Source organism: Phyllobates terribilis, unplaced genomic scaffold, assembly GCF_046119375.1.
Source record: "Phyllobates terribilis strain yellow unplaced genomic scaffold, ASM4611937v1 Scaffold_9__5_contigs__length_417890890, whole genome shotgun sequence".
Classification (NCBI taxonomy): domain Eukaryota; kingdom Metazoa; phylum Chordata; class Amphibia; order Anura; family Dendrobatidae; genus Phyllobates; species Phyllobates terribilis.
This window is the reverse complement of record NW_027362769.1, coordinates 22,850,918-22,868,562: the sequence shown is the minus strand read 5'-3', so window position 1 is coordinate 22,868,562 and position 17,645 is coordinate 22,850,918. Positions and strand designations below refer to the sequence as shown.

Below are 17,645 nucleotides of genomic sequence, written 5' to 3'. Positions count from 1 at the left end.
TTCAACAGTCATAAGTAACATAGCTAAAGATACAATAATTAAAGCAAAAATAATGACGACTGTGCTCGTAAGAGCTTACAATCTACAATGAGGTGGGGGTGACACAAAGTACAGTGGCTTATTTACAATGATGGTCCAGCCATCTTGAGGGGATGAGGGGTAGATAAAGGCTGCATGAGTTCATCACCAGCCAGTATCTGTAGTGCTTTTGGGTTCGGTGGAGACTTATGTTTGAAGAAATATGGGATGGGCTATAAGAATAGAAAAGGAATTTGATTAGGGAACGTGATAGGTCACCCTAAACAGATGTGTTTTTAGTTAGCGCCTAAAACTCTGTAAGTTGTGGTTCATCCTAATTTCTTTGGGTAGAGCATTCCAAAAAATAGGTGCAGCTCGGGAGAAGTCTTGAAGCTGGGAGTGGAAGGTATGGATTAGTGCGGATGTTAGTCAAAAGTCGCTTGCGGAGCGTAGAGAACGAGTAGGCCGATAAACAGAAATGAGGGAAGAGATGTAGGGGGGGTGCCACACCTTGGAGAGCTTTATGGGCGAAAACAAGCAATTTAAATTGCATCCTATAATTCATGGGCAGCCAGTGCAATGATTGGCACAGAGCGGAGGAGTCTGAGTAAAGATTAGCCAAATAGATGACCCTAGCTGCAGCATTAAGGATGGACTGGAGATGGTAAAGTTGAGTGAGGGGGAGGCCAGTTAATAGAGAGTTACAGTAGTCAAGGTGGGAGTGGATCAAGGCAACAGTGAGGGTTTTGTTGTTTCCAAGGTGAGAAAGGGGCGGATTCTAGAGATGTTCTTCAAGTGCAAGTGACAAGAGCGGGCAAGAGATTGTATATGGAAGGTGAAGGAAAGATTGGTGTCAAACACAATGCCCAAACAATGCGCCTGCTGGCTCGGCGTTATTGTGGTGCCACACACGGAGAGAGAGATGTCAGATTTATGGAGGTGAGCAGACGGCAGGAGCAGAAAAAGTTCAATTTTGGATAGGTTGAGTTTCAGATAGAGAGCGGACATGATGTTAGAAACTGCGGCCAGACAGTCACTCGTGTTCTGTAGTACAGTAGGGGTAAGGTCAGAGGATGAGTTGTATAGTTGTGTGTCATCAGCATAAAGATGGTACTGAAAACCAAATTTGCTGATGGTCTGTCCAATTGGGGCAGTGTAGAGAGAGAAGAGAAGAGGGCCAAGGACTGAACCCTGATGAACCCCAATAGTGAGAGGAAGGGGGGAAGAAGTGGAGCCAGCGAACGATACACTTTAAGAGCAGTCAGATAGGTAGGGGGAGAACCAAGAGAAAGCAGTGTCCTTTATGCCGATTGAGTGGAGCATAGAGTTTAGGAGGTGGTGATCAATGCTGTCAAAAGCTGCAGAGAGGTCAAGAAGAATGAGCAGAGAGTTGTCACCATTACGTTTTGCTGTCAGAAGGTCATTGGTTACTTTGATGAGTGCAGTTTCTGTAGAATGTTGGGGGCGGAATCTGGACTGTGATGGGTCTAGAAGAGAGTGAGTGGAGAGGTAACTGGTATGGCGGGAGTAGACCAGGCACTCCAAGAGTTTAGAGATGAAGGGAAGATTGGAGACTGGTCTGTAGTTGTTTGCGCAGGAAGGGTCAAGGAAGATTTTTTTTAATAATGGAGTAATGATGGAGTGTTTGAAGGAGGAGGGGAAGATACCAGAAGAGAGGGAGAGGTTGAAGATTTTAGTTAGGTGAGTAGTGATGACTGAAGAAAGAGACTGGAGTAGATGTGAGGGGATGGAGTCAGTGGTGCATGTAGTGGGATGAGAAGAAGAGAATAGCCTGGAGACTTTTTCTTCTGTGACTGGGTCCAATGTGGAGAGTGATCCAGAGGGGATGTGGGGAGGGATGGGAGTCATGGCACTTGGTGGCTGGGAGCTGGTTTCCTGACAGATTGTGTCTATTTTTTCTGTGAAGTAGGAGGCCAAGTCCTCAGCACAAATCTCCGTGATGGGGGCGTGGGCTTTAGGACTGAGGAGGGAGTGAAAGGTGTCAAAGAGTTTTTTGGGGTTGTTGGATAGTGAGGAGATCAGGGTGGCTAAGTAGGTCTGTTTGGCGAGGTGAAGGGCAGAGTTATATTTTTTTAACATAAATTTATACTGGATAAAGTTTTCTAGTGTGCGAGTTTTCCTCCATAGGCGTTCGGCACTTCCAGAGCATCACTGGAGAAATCGGATCTGTGGTGTGAGCCAAAGCTGTTTTACTCTGTGTTTAGAGGTTCTGAGGGTGAGGGGCGCTACTTGGTCTTTCCAACAAATAGCCTTGCCAACAAATGTAATGTACAGTTCCAGCATGTGGTCAAATCGCACACCAATCGGTGAGCTGGCACTTGCAAGTACTGCTGCAGTACTGCTAGATCGGCGGCAGCTGTAGCTGACTAGCGAAAATGCACACACACGCAGTGTACCTTCACAAGTTACTCAGGAAAATCTGGGTAAGTTTTCAGAAACTGCTGAACCACTCAGTTGAGCACATTGGCCAGACATGGTACGTGTGCAAGCTTGCCAGGCTTCAGAGCCGCCACCACATTACGGCCATTATCACAAATTACCATTGCCTTGTGGTAGGTTCAGAAGCGAGAGCCACAGATCTGTTTGGTCTGTTATACCTTTCCACAAGTCTGCAGCTGCGACAGTTTAGTTTGTCAACTAAACAAATTAGTTTCAGCAGAGCCTGTTGCCGCCTCACCGAGGCAGTGCTGCAGTGCTTCAAGCTTGCGACTGATATGGATGACATGCTCCAAGATGACAATTTGGAGATGATTGATGATGAGGAGGAGGGGGTGCAGGAACTTGTGGAGGAAACCCTGATGAAACTAGGGCCCCTAATTCTCAGCGTCTGTAGCATGTGTGCTAATAAATGAGAATAACCTCGGCACTCAACAGTTCAAATGAAAATTTTTTAAAATTTTTAATGCAGTCCAAAATTCAAAAGAAATGTTTCGGTGTATTTGACCTTCATCAGTAAACCGACTGCTGGTGGGTAATCAAAGATGGGTAATAGGACGAAAGAGGACACAGTATCCCTAGCTGCTCAGGTATGAAACCACGAGCTGGTATTTGTGAAATAGCTGTGCAAATTACAGATGGAGGAACGCGGTATCCACCACTAGTTCCTGGTGCTGTCCAGGAACTGGCGGTGGATACCGCATTCCTCCACCGGTCATTTGTTGAGTGCTGAGGTTGAGGGCCAGAGTAACGACATGTTCCCATTAGAAAGGAAAGGGTCTGCTATACAGTTATAGGGTATGCAGTGAGTCCAAAAGCTGCCAAAATTTAGGAAAAACCCCACTAACAATTTAAAGACCCATAGAGCTGGGCCATAGTAACGACATGCTCCCATTAGAAAGGAGAGGGTCTGCTATACAGTTATAGGGTATGCAGTGAGTCTAATGGCTGCCAGTGCATGCCACATGTCCACCTTAAATACCCAATAATTATAAGGCACAGGGGAATCACGTAGTGAGTTCCCCGCGCCTCAGGGCCTGTGCGATGGGAAGGTCAGAGAAAACTGTCCCAGAACTTTGACAGTGTTCCCTTGCCTCTGCTGGATTGCATTTGTGGCTCTCTTGTCTGTACTCCTTGGTTGTCCAACGAACTGTGACCTCTACCACCAGCATTTTCAGATGGGAATTTTTTAAATAATTCCGCAACAAGGGCCTTCTCGTACTGCACCATTTTATTAGGCCTGTCCTGCAAGGGAATAAGAGACATAAAGTTCTCCCTGTAGCATGGGTCTAGAAGTGTCACCAACCAGTAATGACTGTCACCCAAAATTTGGACAACGCAAGGGTCACAGGAAAGGCAGCGTAACATAAACTCAGCCATGTGTGCCAGACTGCAAAGAGACAAGACTTCCGTGTCCTCACCAAGAGGATGACTGACCATGAGCTCCTCCTCCTCTTCTTCCTCCTCCCTGTCTTCAAGCTATCCATGCTGAACAGACGGTATGACAGTTGTGTAGGTAGTTGCCGTCTATAGCGTAGGAAACTAGCTCCTGTTCTTCCTCCTTCTCCTCTTCCTCATTGTCACCCAATCCACATTGGGATGAGATGAGGCTGGGCTGTGTGGAATCACCCTGTATGGTTCCTTGCTCCATTTCATCGTGCTCCGCCTGCAATGCATCCTCTTTAATTGAAAGAAGAGAGCGTTTCAGAAGATAGAGAAGCGGGATGGAGACGCTAATTATGGTGTCATCGCCGCTCACCATCTTGGTGGAGTCCTCAAAGTTTTGGAAAATGGTACAGATGTTTGACATCCATGTCCACTCCTGAGGTTTTTTGTGTAGAGTCTGACCTGAATACCAACGGCCTTGTTGATCCAGGTAGTCAACAACTGACCTCTTCTGCTCACAAATCCTTCCCAACATCTGTAGAGTTCAAACGTGTGGGGACATCGCAGATCAGTTGGTGAGCTGGAAGCTACAAACACTGCTGAAGCATGGCAAGGGTGGCGGAAGCTGTAGCTGACTTTCTAAAATGGGCACACAGGCAGCGCACTTTGAAAAGCAGATCCGGGTAGGTTTTGAGAATCTGCTGAACCATGAGGTTAAGCACATGGGCCAGGAATGGTACGTGTGTGAGCTCGCCTCGCCTAAGCGACGGCACCAGATTCCGGCCATTGTCACACATGACCATGCCTGGCTGTAGGGTCAGCGGTGTCAGTCACAGATCTGCCTGCTCTTTCAGAGCTGTCCACAACTCTTCAGCATTGTGTGGTTTGTCACCTAAGCATATTAGCTTCAGCACAGATTGTTGCCGCTTGGCCGAGGCAGTACTGCAGTGTTTCCAGCTTGCGACTGATGTGGTCATTTTGGAGATGGATACTGAAGAGGAGGAGGAGGTGCAGGTGCTGTAGAATGTGGGGGCAACCCTTATTACCCAGGGCCTGCAATCCTCGGTGTCGAGAGGAAGTGTTCCGTCCCAAGGTCCGACTGGGTCCCGGCTTCCACTATGTTTACCCAGTGTGCCGTCAGGGAGATGTACCGTCCCTGGCCACAAGCACTATTCCAAGTGTCCGTTGTCAGGTGGACTCTCCCAGTAACTGCATTGTTGAGGGCACGGCTGATGTTTTGGGACATGTGGACACGTGTAGTGCGGGGATGGCACACCTGGCAAAATAGTGTCGGCTGGGGACCGAGTACCGAGGAATGGTCACTGCCATCAGGTTGCGGAGAGCTTCCGTCTCCACAAGCCTAAAAGGCAACATTTCAAGGACAAGCATTCGCGAAATGTGTGATTTTTGTAGTGTGGCCTGTGGGGCGTTAGCTGCGTATTTGCTCTTGCATTCCAAGGACTGGAGTAGGGACAACTGAACGCTGCGCTAGGATAAGGATGTGGACGTGCTTGCTGATGATGCTACCTGAGAGTGTGCAATGACAGGTGCAGGGCGGGAGGCATCTTGGCATGCGCCATGGACAGGGGATTGGCATGCACGCACAACAGTGGAAGAAGCAGTGGTGTCACCTGCAGACACTGCTGCTGGACCCTGGGATTCGGCCCACTTAGTTGGGTGCTTTGCTGCCATGTGCCTGATCATGCTGGTGGTGGTCAGACTGCTGGTTTTGCTACGCCTTCTGATGCTGGCCTGGCAGGTGGTACAAATGGTCTTTTTGGGGATATCTGCAGAGTCTTTAAAAAAGAACCAGACTCTGGAAGAAATAACAGTTGTACTGGCAACCTTCGTCGTGTTGGCGTTACAAGGAGCTCTTTCCCGCCTTGTGTCTGTGGCTATCACACTGCTTCTTCCTGTCTTTTGTGGTGCTATGCCTCCCTCCCCCTGTGTGCTGCAGTCCTCGCTCTGTGCGTCCCCCTGCCAGGTTGGATCAGTTACTATATCTTGCACCTGACTTTCTGGCAATTGTGTCTCATTATCATCATCCACCTCTTGCGACAGTAATTGCACTTTACCACTGTCGCCTTCGTGTGACCGTGGCTGCTCCAATATTTGGGCATCGCTACACGCGTTCTCCTCTTGTCTTGCTTGAAGCTGGCCGGGCGATAGGCCCGAATCTACAAATGGAAAAGTGAATAGCTCTTTTGAGTGTCCAAGTGTGAGATCAGTTGCCTCCGGGCACTCGACATGGTGGGAGGAAGGAGAATCTGGGTGAGAAATATGTGATCCAGACTCACAGCTACTGAGACTTAACTGTGTGGAAGACAGTGTGGAGGTCGTGGTGGCTAAGTGACTGGAAGCATTATCTGCTATACAACCTATATCATTTTCACACTGCTCTGTGTTCAATAATGGTGCTCTGCGGTCCCCTAGTAATTGGGACAGGAAGGTCGATCGTGAAGATGTGGGTGTTTGTTTTGGCACAATTTCACCTCGCCCACTGCCACATCCTCGGACTCTGCATGCACCATCACCATCATGTCCCCTTTTCCGTCCTTGCCCCGCACCTTGCCCATTTTAAATGGAGAACAATATTTTCCACGTTCACGAGAAATGGCTGATTTTGGAACGTAGTTATATGTGATATGTTTGACATAGAACCACGATTTTAAATAGCAGGCCTGTAATTTACTAATATTGTTCTACAGGGAAACCTAATGTGTATAGCGTCACCAACACACTGCAACAGAATGAAAATGAAAGAAATGATTGATTTTTGAAGTCTTTTTGGTCATATGTCTGACAGAGAACCACGGCTTTAAATTGCAGGCATGTAATTTACTAATATTATTCTACACGGAGACCTAGTGTGAATAGCTTCCCCAACGCACTGCAACGGAATGAAAATGGAAGAGATGTATGATGTGTTAAGTCTTTTCGGTGATATGTCTGACAGAGAACCACGGCTTTAAATTGTAGGTCTGTAATTTACTAATATTATTCTCTACGGAGACCTAGTGTGAATAGCGTCACCGACACATTGCAACGGAATGAAAATGGAAGAAATGTATGATTTTTGAAGTCTTTTCGGTCATATGTCTGACAGAGAACCACGGCTTTAAATTGTAGGCCTGTAATTTACTAATATTATTCTACACGGAGACCTAGTGTGAATAGCTTCACCGACACAATGCAACGGAATGAAAATGAAAGAAATGTATGATTTTAGAAGTCTTTTCGGTGATATGTCTGACAGAAAACCACGGCTTTAAATTGTAGGCCTGTAATTTACTAATATTATTCTCCATGGAGACTTAGTATGAATAGCTTCACCGACACACTGCAACAGAATGGAAAAGGAGGCCAATATTTTTCATGTTCAGTTCAAATTTCTGGATTTTTATCGCTGTAATATGGAACAGATCTGGCTTTATTCTGCAGTGAGCAGAAACATGGTGTACTCTGGATTGCTTTTTAAGCTAATAACAAGGATTAAGATAAAAAAAAATTGCCCTGGCCCCTGATATCTGGGGCTGTCTAGAAATATATGTAATTATTACAGCAGCAGCAGACAGGACATTCAATGGATCCTCTTGCCCTGTATAATATACTGCAGTCTGCCACATACACTGCCTGCCAGCCTAGCACTGATTATATGCAGCTGGATTAGTCCTCAGAAGGACTGTTAGTTCAGATGGATATAGATATATGTTGTGGAATACCTATACTAACTATGAACAAGCAAATGTCTCCCTGACACAGCAGCACATCTCCCTACTCTGCCTGATTCCGGGGTAAACTGTGACGAGCATAGCGGCGCCCGGTCTTATATAGACCTGATGATGCTGTGCGGCCAGCCAATCACTGTAATGCCCACAACCAACATGGCTACGGCATTACAGTGCGTAGCAAACAATCCCAGCATGTTCATTGGCTCTCTAAAGAGCACCAAACATGCAGGGAGGGGACCCGAGTTCCAGTCTGAGAAACCTGGAAATACTTGCCGAGCTCATCGAGCACAGTGAATACCGAGCAGTGCTGTCCGCGTTCACTCATCACTATACACTATATACAAAAAAAGCAACAACTGGAGGCTGATCACTGATGTGCATCAGCGATCAGCGCTCGACGGCTGTAGGATGCATGCATGGATGTGATTCTTTTTTTCCGTACTGACACTAACCCTAACTAAATTCAGTAAACATACTGTATTAGACACAGATTAATAAGGTATATTTTTACTGTCCCTAATGTAAAAAAATTTTTTTTTACTCTTTATTATCTGACACTAACCCTGACTCAATTTGGTAAAAAATTGTAATAGCCGACGATTATTACAGTATATTTTTACTGTCCCTAATCTAATCCTATCAACTAATCTAAAATATTTATTTTCTTTTTTAGCAAAAAAAAAAAACAGCTGGAGGCCGATCACCAATGTGTGTCAGTGATCAGCGCTCTAAGGGGTCATACTCATTTGCGAGAAAAACGGACGAGTGCAATCCGATAAAAAATCGGACTGCACTCTGACCAATGTTAATCTACAGTGCTGGCCAAAAGTATTGGCACCCCTGCAATTCTGTCAGATAATACTCAGTTTCTTCCTGAAAATGATTGCAATCACAAATTCTTTGGTCTTATTATCTTCATTTAATTTGCTTGCAAGGAAAAAACACAAAAGAGAATGAAGCAAAAATCAAATCATTGATCATTTCACACAAAACTCCAAAAAAGGGCCGGACAAAAGTATTGGCACCCTCAGCCTAATACTTGGCTGCACAACCATTAGCCAAAATAACTGCGAACAACCGCTTCTGGTAACCATCAATGAGTTTCTTACAATGCTCTGCTGGAATTGTAGACCATTCTTCTTTGGCAAACTGCTCCAGGTCCCTGATATTTGAAGGGTGCCTTCTCCAAACTGCCATTTTGAGATCTCTCCACAGGTGTTCTATGGGATTCAGGTCTGGACTCATTGCTGGCCACCTTAGAAGTCTCCAGTGCTTTCTCTAAAACCATTTTATAGTGCTTTTGGAAGTGTGTTTTGGGTCATTGTCTTGCTGGAAGACCCATGACATCTGAGGGAGACCCAGCTTTCTCACACTGGGCCCTACATTATGCTGCAAAATTTGTTGGTAGTCTTCAGACTTCATAATGCCACGCACACGGTCAAGCAGTCCAGTGCCAGAGGCAGCAAAGCAACCGCAAAACATCAGGGAACCTCCGCCATGTTTGACTGTAGGGACCGTGTTCTTTTCTTTGAATGCCTCTTTTTTTTCCTGTACACTCTATGTTGATGCTTTTTCCCAAAAAGCTCTACTTTTGTCTCATCTGACCAGAGAACATTCTTCCAAAACGTTTTAGGCTTTCTCAGGTAAGCTTTGGCAAACTACAGCCTGGCTTTTTTATGTCTCGGGGTAAGAAGTGGGGTCTTCCTGGGTATCCTACCATACAGTCCCTTTTCATTCAGACGCCGACGGATAGTACGGGTTGACACTGTTGTACCCTCGGACTGCAGGGCAGCTTGAACTTGTTTGGATGTTAGTCGAGGTTCTTTATCCACCATCCGCACAATCTTGCGTTGAAATCTCTCGTCAATTTTTCTTTTCCGTCCACATCTAGGGAGGTTAGCCACAGTGCCATGGGCTTTAAACTTCTTGATGACACTGCGCACGGAAGACACAGGAACATTCAGGTCTTTGGAGATGGACTTGTAGCCTTCAGATTGCTCATGCTTCCTCACAATTTGGTTTCTCAAGTCCTCAGACAGTTCTTTGGTCTTCTTTCTTTTCTCCATGCTCAATGTGGTACACACAAGGACACAGGACAGAGGTTGAGTCAACTTTAATCCATGTTAACTGGCTGCAAATGTGATTTAGTTATTGCCAACACCTGTTAGGTGCCACAGGTAAGTTACAGATGCTGTTAATTACACGAATTAGAGAAGCATCACATGATTTTTCAAACAGTGCCAATACTTTTGTCCACCCCCTTTTTTAGGTTTGGTGTGGAATTATATCCAATTTGGCTTTAGGACAATTCTTTTTGTGTTTTTTTCATTGAAGACAAATTAAATGAAGAGAATAATACCAAAGAATTTGTGATTGCAATCATTTTCAGGAAGAAACTGAGTATTATCTTACAGAATTGCAGGGGTGCCAATACTTTTGGCCAGCACTGTATGAGTTACAGCTCATCTGTGATTTGCAGGAACACCAGCAGTGATGGCACAGGCACCACAAGGCCCAACACAGCATGACAGAAGTCTCAGTGCCTGCTCTCCTCACATCTGGAACCCAGAATTAGGAAGTGCAGAGCGGTCATTGATAGTTCAGACCACGTCTGTGCACTCTGATTGGTGCGATTGACGTTATCGTCCGATTGCACCAATCAAAGCCCTGTTGATGCTGGCATTGCTAGGTTCCAGCCTATGATCGGTGCTCTTGCATAGGCTGGGAAACAGTATTTCAGGCAAACTGATTGCCTGGAACACTGAGAAATGTCGTGATTTGCTCTTTGGATTTGAACAGCCAGCCACAGCCATCGTAGTCATGGGGGGGCAGCACCACCCCCTGGGAAGATGACTCCTGGTGCCCTGCTGCAAGATTCAGGAGCCACCTTAATGCGATCACCGCAAATGTGGTTGCATTGCTGTATTAAAGATAGGACGTATCCAAATATCTCCTGGATGTATGGATACATTCAAGGTCGGGAAGAGGTTAAATACTGAAAAAAAAATTGTAATGCTAGAATTGCTATTTTTTGGTTGCCAAAAAAAGTAATAAAAATAAATCAAATCATCATATGTACCTCAAAACATCATCAATAAAAATTACATCTCACTGTACAAAAACACAAGCCCTCAAACATCTGCATGGAAAGGAAAATATAAAGTTACGTGTCTCAGAAAATATCAACACATTTTTCTATCCAAATTTCTGTTTTTTTTCCACCAGCAACTTAATAAAAAATATGGACAAGTTTGCTATTGTTGTAATTGTACTGACCTAGAAAATTGTGTTGCCGGGTCATTTTTACAGTAAAATGTTCACCATAAAAACAAACCCCAAAAATCATTGGTGGAATTTTTTTTTTCACTTTTTTAAATGGTTTCTAGTACATTATATGACAAAATGACGGATGTCACTCAAAACCTCATCTTGTCTCGCAGAAAGCAAGCTCTCATGTGGATATGTCGACAGAACAATGACAAAAATTATGTTTCATGGAAGCATGAGAGGAAAAATGAAAGTGCAAAAATGGGAAATTCCATGATCATTAAAGAGTTAAATTACTGGATTGCTGTAAATTACTTTTTTGTTACTGACTTTCTCTAGCCCACTAAAATGTTTTATTATCCCTGCAAATTCCTAGCCCCTCCTCAAGTGAATCGGTCAGCAGGTTCTTGCTTTATAATCTGAGAGCAGCAAAGCATAAAGCAGGAAACCCTGAATCCAGGGATGTATCACTTATTTGGCTGCTTGGTATAGTTTTCATAGAATTCCAGCTTTGTCTAATGTAGATGTAGCAGAGCTAAGTCTTCTGCTCTGTGTATAGCCCCACCCACACCCCTGACTAGCAGCTTCCTGTATACACTGTGCAGTGTGAATAAGCTGCTACTCTATGATGGGGGTGGGTTTACACAGATTACACTGACTGCTGTAATCCTGTAACGTTAATCTCCTGCTGATAATACACTGTTTGTATTAAAACTTCAACATACAGCATAATAAGAGACACATCCCTGGATTCAGGCTTCTGTGCCCTATATTATGCTACTCTCAGATTAAGGCCATGGCCCCACTATCAGTATTTGGTCAGTATTCGGTCAATATTTTTTATCAGGAGTGGGAGACAAAACCAGGTGAGGAACAATCAGAGAAAAGATGTAATAGAAGCAATTCACCAATTCTGCATTGATCAGCCACTCCTGTTTTCGGCTCCCACTCCTGAGAAAAAATACCAGCTGATTTTTCATCTGTACACTCTACATAAACAGTCCGTACTAAAAATAATCCTCTTTCCTAAATTTTAAAAATGTGCTGCATTATGTTTTCTTCTGCATTTATTGCAATAATTTTAGAAATGCCTTTTTAATCGACTTTAAGTTCTTAAAATTTAAGAAAAAAGTAGTAATAACATAGAAACACACTCCCCTTGAGAAAGCACTCGGTGTGCGAAACGCGCGTTGGGGCATTATTTACTGCACAGGACTGAACTCAGTGACACTCCTGTTGGGTAAGCTCAATGATTTAGGCTAGTGCTCTTACCAGTGCAAGCACCTTTTTATTATTTTCTTCATGTTGCTAAAAAAAACTTTTGGGAGCCAGATCACTTGATCTAACTTTAGGGTCTTTATCAATACGTTTTTTTGATCCGTGATCTTATCTATATGGCCACCGTTATTAGTCAATATGGGAGATATTATTGTCATTTTCTCACTTAGTCCTCCTTTGTAGGAATACTTACCCACATGAACTTAAGTCTACTAAAACTATTATTACATCTGTCCATACGTGCCTGCTTGTTTGTTTCATCCTTTCCCTCTTTCAAACAATTTTTAAATTTTGTGATCATGTGATAATGAATTTTTAATCATTATTTGTTAATAAAGAATATTATCTTATATTGGCAAGTGGTTTTTGGAATTTTTCCAAGTTTAGGTGTTATGATTGGGGATCCACTGCGTATCTTTGTCTATGCTGATCAAATGGGGAGATATGATATATTTATCTCTAGCCAATATGTATTATTTATGTTTTTGGAATAGTGTCTTGTACTATAATATAGAAACTGTCACACTGACCACAGGCCATTTTGGATGAGTTGCTGCATGACTTTTGGATGGATGAATGTAATGACAATGAATGTCCATTGTGTACTCCAAAAATCATTTGCCTTACTGACTTTATTAAGGAATTGTAGACTGTTCCTGCCATTTGTGTAGCTCCACTGGAGCCTTGACTTATGCAGCCAATTGCTACAACTTGTGGCCCTGATTTATCAATTGCATTTTGAAAGTAATTTTTCTAGTATTTCCTTCTGTTTTGCTTGTGGACTCTGTGCAAAGATCATCAAAATTGAGCATGATGCTTGATGAAATGTGATTTAAATGATGCACTTTTTTGCTCATTTACACCTTTTAAGTGTAAAATGACAAATGATCCTATCAATAAGCTATTGCACATTGTACCTTCCCTTTGGAGTTCCTTAAGAATGCGTCCTCCTAGGTTCTCTTTTCCACGCAGTCCATATTGGGCAAACTATTAGCAGATTTTTCTTTGAGTACCCTTTCTACACTGATGACACTCACCTTTATAAATATTCTTATAATAGCACTGCTACATTAAAGGGGACATCTGGGACATTAAAAAAAATATGTGTCTAAGCACTAACAGGCTGTTAGTTGCACTTGCTATGTACCTGCCTGTTGTGCCAGGCACTGTTCTCTGCCTGCACAGAGCGGTCACGGATGTCCGCTGACATCATGTCAACAGAATGGTAGTTTGTCTTCCTGTTGACAGGGCGGGACTACTGGTGTCATGTTGATTGACAGCTGGCTCTTCGCTGCCTAATTGGAGGAAGCCGAATATCAATCAACATGATGCCAGTAGTCCCGCCCTGTCAATAGGAAGACAAACTGCTACTCTGTTGACAGGGAGAAGCTGAATCTCTGGCAGGAGCCATCAATGATTGGCACCGGGTACAGTAAGCAGGTAGTTCCCTTGGTTAGCAACTACATGCCTTTTTTTCATGTCTCGGATGTCCCCTTTAATATTACACCTGTAGGGTATCCTGGTGACTCAACAGTTGACAGTTGGCTATTTTGTACCAATGGGTTCCTGAGTTAAACTTCAACCATAGACAATATCTATATGGAGATTGTATGTTACCTCATTGTCTGCATGGATATCCCCTCATGAATCTGTCAAACCAGCAATACACATGGGCACTCTAATTATTCTACAAAACATGCACTTTCACCATTTAGGTTACTTCAATTTCTCCTTAGATTTAATATCTTCCTAGCAGAGCACTTATTTCTCTTGCTTGAATTGTCCTTTAGTTGGCTACAATGCAACATTTGATTTTATTTATAATGTACCCTGTGATTTCTATCTTATGTGTATATATCTGGGAACTGTATTGTCTATTTACATGGTAACTGTATGTGAATAATTTAATTGGCAATTGATATACTTTATCTAGGCAATGTGTGATTTCTGGATCCTCTGTGGCATTTAACACTTATGATAATTTAACATTTAGGTTTTCCTTCAACTGCTTCCAGACCTGGGAGCTAAAATGTAAATCCCCAAAATGAGGTTATAAACAATATCTAACTTCCCGCAGTAGAAATAAAATAAGTACATTCTTATTAGTTTCAGAAAGTTTCCTTTTTATTAGATTGGAAGAGGAAATATCATTTCTTTCTCAGGGTCAGGCAGTTTAGCAGATGTCCAGTACTCTTCTAAAGGAACTCACTTTTGCATTGAGGGATCCCCAATCGCTGAAACGTCTGTATTCTCCAGGTTTCAGAAAATATTGTTTTCCTCGATAGTTGGGCTGCTCATAAAAGATCCACTGACCATCAAGTACATTACAAGAGTTGATATCATGGTTCTTAAAGATCTCAAAGACAGAAGGACAGTCTTCTAAAACTTCAAGCATTTGCCCTCTAAACTCTTCTTTCTCATAAATCTTCAGTTTGTGGGGTCCTCTTTGCTGCAATAGAAGAAAATGAATATTCAATTAACAGATTCATTTTAAATGTATGTTCTGTTTTACAGATGTTTAAAAGATAGATGAATAGATAGATCGATAGTTAAATAGATATGGATATACAGATAGAGAGATATGGAATGATAGATAGATAGATAGATAGATAGATAGATAGATAGATAGATAGATAGATAGATACATAGATAGATAGATAGATACATAGATAGATAGGTCACTTGCATGCTTGTTGGTTTATTTTTGTCTTCAATTAAATTTTAACTATTAAATTAAATATAGAAGACGTAACAAAGAAATATAGATTGTTGGTCCATCTAGTCTGCCCTTAATTAAAATTACAAAATTGTGTAGCCTAAATATAAAACATATAAAATATTATATAAGGGCCTACCTGTGGTATAACTCGGCAAGACCTGATAGAGTCGCTGAATCCCATCCATTGCTGATAGTCAGGATATTCTCCCTTCTTAAGGAAATACTGGTGACCTAAATAGTTTGGGCGCTCATATAGCATCCAGCAGCCACTGTCTACTCGGATAGAATTACAGCGACTGAAGTAGGAATGGAGGTCAGCACAGTCCCCACTGCACTCATAGCAACGGCCCTGGAAGTTCCTGTCCTCAAAGAAGATGATCTAAATTAAACAAAAATAAGTTTGAGCATGTAAAAATGAATTAAATCTTGATTAAATATGATGGCTTTCAATTGGCTTAAAGTTGTACTATCAGTATATCATTTAGAGGCAAAAAAGTAATTCAATATAATGATTCAACTGTTATATAGAAAAGCAATTTCAGCCTATTTTTTACCTTTCCCATTATAGCTGAAGTGTGGATGCAGTTCCCAGTACTTAGTGCACTGCTTTACAGCTCTTATATATATCACTATCCATGCTTGATCTGCAGAATTTTAACAAAGGGAAACACTTTCTGTGCAGTCAGGGAAATTTACTTTCAACGCTGTAACTTGACTCTAGTTGGGACAATTGATATCAAATAAACTACTTAAAATACTAGTTGGTTTCATGTTTATGCATTTTTTTATTCCAGGTTTCAAAACCTTTGCACAATATGATCTGTCATGGACTTCAAGTTGATAGAGTGCAATTGAAATACTACAACATATAATAGTTATTTCAAATATCTGATATATAAGTTTATATATTAATATGCACTACATATATTTATATACATAAAATATATACAGTGCAGACCAAAAGTTTGGACACACCTTCTCATTTAAAGATTTTTCTGTATTTTCATGACTATGAAAATTGTACATTCACACTGAAGGCATCAAAACTATGAATTAACACATGTGGAATTATATACTTAACAAAAAATTGTGAAACAACTGAAAATATGTCATATATTCTAGGTTCTTCAAAGTAGCCATCTTTTGCTTTGATGACTGCTTTGCACACTCTTGGCATTCTCTTGATGAGCTTCAAGAGGTAGTCACCGGAAATGGTCTTCCAACAATCTTGATGGAGTTCCCAGAGATGCTTAGCACTTGTTGGCCCTTTTGCCTTCACTCTACGGTCCAGCTCACCCCAAACCATGTCGATTGGGTTCAGGTCTGGTGACTGTGGAGGCCAGGTCATCTGACGTAGCACCCCATCACTCTCCTGCTTGGTCAAATAGCCCTTACACAGCCTGGAGGTGTGTTTGGGGTCATTGTCCTGTTGAAAAATAAATGATGGTCCAACTAAACGCAAACCGGATGGAATAGCATGCCGCTGCAAGATGCTGTGGTAGCCATGCTGGTTCAGTATGCCTTCAATCCCCAACAGTGTCACCAGCAAAGCACCCCCACACAATCACACCACCTCCTCCATGCTTCATGGTGGGACCGAAAAACCACCTTTTCTGCGTCGCACAAAGACACGGTGGTTGGAACAAAAGATCTCAAATTTGGACTCATCAGACCAAAGCACAGATTTCCACTGGTCTAATATCCATTCCTTGTGTTCTTTAGCCCAAACAAGTCTCTTCTGCTTGTTGTCTGTCCTTAGCAGGGGTTTCCTAGCAGCTATTTTACCATGAAGGCCTGCTGCACACACTCTCCTTTTAACAGTTGTTGTAGAAATGTGTCTGCTGCTAGAACTGTGTGACATTGACCTGGTCTCTATTCTGAGCTGCTGTTAACCTGCGATTTCTGAGTCTGGTGACTCGGATAAACTTATCCTCAGAAGCAGAGGTGACTCTTGGTCTTCCTTTCCTGGGGCGGTCCTCATGCGAGCCAGTTTCTTTGCAGCGCTTGATGGTTTTTGCAACTGCACTTGGGGACACATTCAAAGTTTGCCCAATTTTTCGGACGGACTGACCTTCATCTCTTAAAGTAATGATGGCCACTCATTTTTCTTTACTTAGCTGCTTTTTTCTTGCCAAATTCTAACAGTCTATTCAGTAGGACTATCAGCTGTGTATCCACCTGACTTCTGCATAACACAACTGATGATCCCAACCTCATTTATAAGGCATGAAATCCCACTTATTTAACCTGACAGGGCACACCTGGGAAGTGAAAACCATTTCCAGTGACTACCTCTTGAAGCTCATCAAGAGAATACCAAGAGTGTGCAAAGCAGTCATCAAAGCAAAAGGTGGCTACTTTGAAGAACCTAGAATATAAGGCATATTTTGAGTTGTTTCACACTTTTTTGTTAAGTATATAATTCCACATGTGTTAATTCATAGTTTTGATGCCTTCAGTGTGAATGCACAATTTTCAAAGTCATGAAAATACAGAAAAATCTTTAAATGAGAAGGTGTGTCCAAACTTTTGGTCTGTACTGTATATTCCTCCTATCTGATTATTTTGTCCTTACGTCAAAGCGGTCCGAAACTAAAATTTATTTGTGGGGGCAGCACTGGTCTCTGCTTTTCCTGCATGCCCGGTACGGTAATCTTCTTGCAAAGCACATTGACAGTGCACTCTATTTCTGGCTCGTTACTCCTGATCAAAGCCAGCGAGGGAGTGCACTGTCATTGTGCATATTGCACACTGACCAAGAATCTACTCTGCATATGTTGAAATTGACA

At 42.6% G+C, this 17,645-nt stretch overlaps 1 protein-coding gene across 1 annotated transcript; it reads right to left on the bottom strand.

Moving 5' to 3' along the window:
* Positions 1-14,310: 14,310 nt before the first annotated feature.
* On the bottom strand, positions 14,311-15,455 carry LOC141160793 (gamma-crystallin 2). The gene is made up of 3 exons (XM_073645578.1): positions 15,411-15,455; positions 14,993-15,235; positions 14,311-14,586 (listed from the first exon to the last, which is right to left on the bottom strand). The coding sequence occupies exons 1-3, from the start codon at positions 15,417-15,419 to the stop codon at positions 14,311-14,313; spliced, it is 528 nt and encodes a 175-aa protein (XP_073501679.1). The 5' UTR covers positions 15,420-15,455.
* Between the last annotated feature and the right edge of the window lie 2,190 nt (positions 15,456-17,645).

Coding starts and splice junctions, on each gene's coding strand:
- LOC141160793 (XM_073645578.1), bottom strand. Junction 14,587..14,992: donor CTTGCCGAGTTATACCACAG/GTAGGCCCTTAT, acceptor CTTCTATTGCAG/CAAAGAGGACCCCACAAACT.